This window comes from Neolamprologus brichardi, chromosome 14 (assembly GCF_056152115.1).
Source record: "Neolamprologus brichardi isolate AB-2024 chromosome 14, ASM5615211v1, whole genome shotgun sequence".
NCBI classification, from domain to species: Eukaryota; Metazoa; Chordata; class Actinopteri; order Cichliformes; family Cichlidae; genus Neolamprologus; species Neolamprologus brichardi.
Genome location: NC_142117.1, coordinates 13,089,742 through 13,095,741, shown reverse-complemented (window position 1 = coordinate 13,095,741; position 6,000 = coordinate 13,089,742). Strand labels below are relative to the sequence as shown.

General features: G+C 39.4%; 1 protein-coding gene across 3 annotated transcripts; it reads left to right on the top strand.

The window, feature by feature from the left end:
- Positions 1-248: 248 nt before the first annotated feature.
- Positions 249-3,906, top strand: tmem120ab (transmembrane protein 120Ab). Of its 3 annotated transcripts, none has more exons than XM_006799929.2 (12): positions 249-317; positions 477-566; positions 1,478-1,623; positions 1,720-1,779; positions 1,982-2,077; positions 2,167-2,256; positions 2,332-2,397; positions 2,498-2,559; positions 2,649-2,741; positions 2,873-2,937; positions 3,576-3,644; positions 3,793-3,906. In XM_006799929.2, exons 1-12 carry the CDS (start codon positions 249-251, stop codon positions 3,904-3,906), a joined length of 1,020 nt encoding a protein of 339 aa, XP_006799992.2. The 3 variants fall into 3 exon arrangements, with proteins under 3 accessions (XP_006799992.2, XP_006799991.2, XP_087707620.1); XM_006799928.2 differs by having other exon boundaries at positions 477-595; positions 1,507-1,623; XM_087851494.1 differs by having other exon boundaries at positions 477-595; positions 1,507-1,623; positions 2,167-2,397.
- The last annotated feature ends 2,094 nt before the right edge of the window (positions 3,907-6,000 follow it).

The following is a 6,000-nucleotide window of genomic DNA, read 5'->3' as shown; positions in this document are numbered from 1 at the left end:
GTTAACAATCACCTGCCACCTTAAGCTCTGCAGGTGATAATTTAACACTGTGATAAAAAGAGATTAATGTCCAAGACAAAATCTTGCACATTTGTACCAGTCAAAGTTCACTTTATGCAATCAACTGCACATGGAGACGTGATCCACACCCTGGGAATACTTCGCCATCGCATTTCAACTCATTTCATGGTGCTCGAACACCATCGTCCCTAAGCTGATGTGCTGTTTTTAGCGCTACTGTTTACAAAATGTCAGAAAATTTGAAAAACATCCTGGAGGAATGGAAAGGTCTGGAAGAAGAGTATCAGCAACTTCAGGTAAGAAACTGCCCATAATCAGTTTAGAGTCTCGGGACAGCCTTGCACTGTATACTGAATATATGATGTTCTTTTACAGATCCACCGAAAGCTGAAAAAGATATATTGGATATATTTCCTGTGTTGTTGTTCTAACCTTGTGTTCTTAATGTCCTGCAGGAGACACACAGAATGTATTTAAAGAAACTGGATGAACTTTCCAAACTGCAAAACAACTGCTCTTCCTCTATCTCCCGTCAGAGGACAAGAGTGAATGAGATATCCCAACTGGTGAAAAAGTAAGTGTGAGTCACACCTAGAGATACACACGTACACAGATGTACAACAACGTAAATGATATCTTGCATTGCATCATAAGAATTGTGGGGAGTTCTGCTCATTTCAGGTGTGTAAGCCTTGAATTGAGTCTTACACCTAATATAGAGAACTTTATACAACATGCCTCATTCACACACAAAAACTTTCCTACACCTAAGTGCTTTCTTTCTAACACTCACACTCAAATGAACACATCCAAGAGAAACTTGGGCTTTATACCTCGTCCCACATTCCCATAACCCTCATCCAGTGTGTTGCTACAAGACCAATGGCTGAGCAGCATTAACACTGGCTGCAAGTCTTTACAAGTCTATAACCCTAAACTGTTTTAAATGGCCATCCAAATATTAAAAATCACATTTCCACAAAAAACAAGCAAAAAAGAACCTCAGCAGAACAACTGAAATACTATTGCAGTTCTAAATTTATGATTTGAACGTTTTACAGCGTTGGCACACTCACCAGTTCACCACAAGTGTTCCTTACTTACTAAATTAGTTAAATATTAATTGTGGTGGATTACACCTCAAAGAAATTTAAAAGACCTGTGTAAATTCAAATTAGTGCATTAACTGGACTTTTACAGTGAATTAGCCTATGGAAAAAATAGAGCCAGTCAGATTACACACATATAGTCACAGACAGTATGGTGGAAAACATTTAGGGAGTGCATGCTGCCATGCAGATCATTTTGGGTCCTTAATTTGCATTTGCTCCAACTTTTCACCAGGTTTTATGAATTAGACTGAGTAGTTTTGGCGTGTCCTCACTGGCGAAGAAATAAACAGCAACAGTCATATCTTTGGTTTTAGAAGTGGCTGAGACAATACAATGATGCAAAGTTATCTTGTGCTCTTATGTCACTTGTCAGATCCAGCAAAGGGTCATCAGAAGAAGATGTCAGGATTCTGGATGAAATAAAAGAGAAAATCAAGATTCGACCAAATGCTTTCTTTCAGATGGAGGCTTTCCTTCCCAAGAAAAATAAGTAATCAATAGCTTTTAAAATATAAGCTGACTTTCATTAAATAAAACACTTTTTTAACCTAAAGAGAAAAAATCATGTGGTTGTTTGATCTTACAGCCTTTACCTCAGTCTGGTTCTTGGAAACGTGAATGTCACGCTTTTCAACAAGCAGTCAAAGTAAGTTTGACCATCAAACCCAAAAGCGCCGAGTATAAATATTTGACTTTTGCATTTTTCTCTGTTGAGTCACTCTTATAGCACCGCTTTTATTTATCCAGCCACAGCTTTAATATTCAGATAAGTGCTTTCATTGGCACAGCTGTCCTCAGCTGCTGGATTTCGACAATCCTTCACTCTTTCCGAACTTGTGCTTTTGCAGATTTGCTTACAAAGATGAATATGAGAAGTTCAAGCTGTGCCTCACAGTCATTCTGCTGCTGTTCTCCTTCATTTGCTATTTCTTTGTGAGCTACAGGTAAAGCGTAATGTCATCATTAATAGCTGAATGCAACTGTGTGAGATACAAGCTGACAACGTTTCTCTAAACGTAACACTTGGCTTTAGATTTTCTGACGTAATCCTCAATTTTCTGCTGGTGTGGTACTATTGTACCTTAACTATCAGGGAGAGTATCCTCATCACCAATGGCTCCAGGTCAGCACCTCCAATCACGATCATCTTTTTCATTAATTGCTACGACCTATTTATTAAAGAACTTGTGCATTACAGAATCAAAGGTTGGTGGGTTTTTCATCACTACATATCAGTGGTTTTGTCCAGTGTAATGCTGACTTGGTGAGTAGAATAGGTTAAAAAAAAAAAACCCTGATGCTCTTTAAAACACATTTAAACTCTAAATCTTTATTTACAAATGCCCTCCCTTTAATCCTCAAAGGCCAGAGGGAAACCTGTACCACATATTCAGGAACCAGTTCCTCGCCTACTCTCTGTATCAAAGTAAGGTCTTATTCCTTTCACACGTCCAGCTTTAATTTTCTTTTCTTTTTAAAACCAAACAAAACCCTGATGATCACTGTTTGCTTCAGGTTTCGTTCAGTGTCTGCAGTGCTATTATCAGAGCGGATGTCTGTACAGACTGCGAGCCCTGGGAGAAAGACACAACATGGATCTGACTGTTGGTGAGACACTCGTAGCAGGCAGATTTTATATTCATTAAATGAAATGTGACCACAGGCCTCGCTGTAATCATATATGGAAGTAAAAACAAACCTACAAAAATAGAAAACTGTTGTGTGCTTTCTGTATTTAGAGGGATTTCAGTCCTGGATGTGGAAAGGGCTGACGTTTCTTTTACCCTTCCTGTTTTTTGGTCATGTGAGTACAGTCTGTGTGACACTGACAAGCTTCTTCTTCTAGCTGCTTATTTTGCATTAAAAAAAAAGGAAAAAAAAAAGAATCATGCTTTGTCATGGTTTAGATCAGGAATGTCAAAGTCATTTTACACCGTGGGCCACATACAGGCTACTTTGATGTTAAATGGGCAGGACCATTCAAAAACATGAAAAATGTGTGTAAAATTACAGAAAAAGTTCTGCTGGTTCATTACCCAGACTGTCCTTTATTAAAAAAAATTTATTATTATTTTTTACTGCTAACTCACTGTAAATCAAACAAAAAACAAAAAGAAGCAAACAAAAAAGAGACATTTCCATCATAATGGAAAAACAGGTAATTTAATTATTTTTGGTGTAAGGTGAATGGCAAGGTGGGGGGTGCCTTTATCAATGGGAAAAACTGTAAATGTTTGACACTCCTGGTTTAGATGGAATAGGCACTGATAAAAATGCTGATGTCATGTAAGACTTAATGTCGATTGTATTTAGGCGGCTGGAGACAGTGTTTGGATTTTTGCTGACCTTGATAGCAACTCGATCTTTAGCATTCCTCTGTGTCTGCGTACTACAATCACTACTTCTAAAACAAACCCTGAGGCTTCGTGTTTTGTCTCTCAGTTCTGGCAGCTCTTCAACGGGCTGTCTCTATTCAGAATGGCTCAGCTCCCAGAGTGTAAAGAATGGCAGGTCAGTGGTCTCATACACACCAGGTTTTACAGTTTCTATTCGACATCCAGTCACCATTAGCACAGATTACATGCTGGTAACTGTGTTTTAGGATACGACTCGTCCTCTTCTGCTTACTCATGTTCTCTATGCTCTAATGTCATCCCAGGTTTCAGTGTGTGGGCTCTGCTTCCTTATTCTCTTCGCGGGAAACTTCTTCACCACTGTTGCAGTCGTTCGTCAGAAGCTAAAGACCAGGAATCAGAAGCCAAAGAACCTGTGATGCAGGAAATTATTACAAGGCGGCACGGTGGTCCTGAGTTCAATTCCACCATCAGGCACTCAGTCTTTCTGTGTGGAGTTTGCATGTTCTCCCCGTGTTTCTGTGGGTTCCCTCCGGGTACTCCGGCTTCCTCCCACCATTAAATGACATGCAGGTTGTTGGGATAGATTAATTGATTAATTCAAATTACACCATAGGTGTGAATGTGAGCGCGAATGGTTGTCTGTCTCTGTGTGTTAGCCCTGCGACAGACAGGCGACCTGTCCAGGGTGTACCCTGCCTCTCGCCCTATGACAGCTGGGATAGGCTCCAGCGCCCCCCGCGACCTTGAAAAGGATAAGCGGAAGTGAATGGATGGATGGATAGACTTATTACAAGTGCATTGCCTACAATATGCATTGTATGCATTGTATTGTGTAAAATGACTAATCACTCGCAGTTAAATGTTCAGTTATGATCCACATCACTTACATGTTCAGAGACAAGCATCACTCTCCAATAAAGTCGTTATTTTACAGATTTTCTGCAATTTTGTTTGTAGCCCTTAATGTTATTTTCACAACTTCAGCTATATTTTATGTTAAATGTTATAATGAGTAATTCACGTTCTATTTTATTTCTCTATGTGTTAAACTAATGATTAGCAAACAATACAGCCTGGGCTAAAAAATAAAAAAATCAGTGTTTTTTTCCATTTCATGTTTTATTGTTAATGCTCATTTGGTGTCATCATAATAAAGTGCCTTTACAGTTATTAATAAACAAGAAAATTGACTGAATTTCTACTTTAAACAAGGAGCTGGAAACATTCCTCAGGGATTTTGGTCCATATTGAAATGATAGCATCACTCTGTTGATAAAGTTTTGCCAGCTGCACATCCAGGATATGAATCTCCTGTTAAACCACATCCCAAAGGTGCTCTACTGGAATGAGATCTGGTGACTGTTGAGGACATTGGAGTACAATGAACTTATTGTCTTGTTCAAGAAACCAGTTTGAGATGATCTGAGCTTTGTGACATAATGTCATATCGTGCTGGAAGCAGCCATTGGAAGACGTGTACCCTGTGCTTACAAAGGGATGGATGTGATCGGCAGGCTGTGGTTTTTAAACAATGGTTAGTTGATGTTTAGTTGGTACTAATGGGCACAGTGTGCCAAGTATCCCCCATACTATTACAACATCAACTATCATTGATATAGGGCAGGAAGAAGAACAAGCAAACTCCACACAGAAAGGACACTGGATTTGAACCCTGTGAGGCAAAAAGACCAGACAACATTCTTCCATTGTCCAACTTTGGCGTCAGCTGTATCCTCAGTCTCCTGTTCTTAGCTGACAGGTGTGGCACCCAAGGTGGTCGTCTGCTTCTATAGCCCATTTGTGTCAGGGCGCAATGCCGTGTATCCAGAGATGCTCTTCTGCATTACCAACAAGAGGCAGTGGCTCTATTTGCGTTTAGAGACAGCTGAGCCGGTGTACCTATCAAAGTACATGTTTATGTGAGGTGATATTACAGAGTACAGACGTCAAGTCTACTTTGTCATGTTTTAGTAACTGAAAAAGCCTTCAGTTATTTGTATTAATGAGTAGAGAAAAAAATCCTACAGTTCATCTGAATAGAAACAGATTAGAAGAAAATTGTGTATTTATTTATTTAATAAACATTCACTCAGTGGACAAAGATAGAGTTAGGCCTCGGTGACTGGACACAGCAGAAGTAAAGTTTTGGCTGGAATAATTAAACTGTGTACAAAGGCCAGTTTGTTTCCTTTTTATGTTGTTTTTTTTTTTTAAATCGTGTTTACTTTAAAAGTGTACCATAGTGTACATGAACAAATACACTCTTTTCCAAACGGTGCAGGAGTTGTACTACTACTGCTATTCTTGTACTCGAGTACTCTTTAACCTTTTCATTGAGTGAGTGTCCCTAATGAAAGTATCTGAACACGCAGGCCCCACAAGCCTGACGGATTGTGGGGCTGTCACGTGTCCTTGGCACTGTGAACATAAAGTTAAACTTGCGAGGTCACGTTTGATGAGAGTACCTCTCAGTCATATGGAGTTTGTTCTGTTCGTTGTATTACATAACC

Excerpts from the sequence above, each read along its gene's own strand:
- tmem120ab (XM_087851494.1), top strand. The coding sequence starts at position 249 with ATGTCAGAAAATTTGAAAAACATCCTGGAGGAATGGAAAGGTCTGGAA. Across the intron at positions 318-476 it reads AAGAGTATCAGCAACTTCAG|GAGACACACAGAATGTATTT; the intron begins GTAAGAAACTGC and ends AATGTCCTGCAG. Across the intron at positions 596-1,506 it reads ATATCCCAACTGGTGAAAAA|ATCCAGCAAAGGGTCATCAG; the intron begins GTAAGTGTGAGT and ends GTCACTTGTCAG.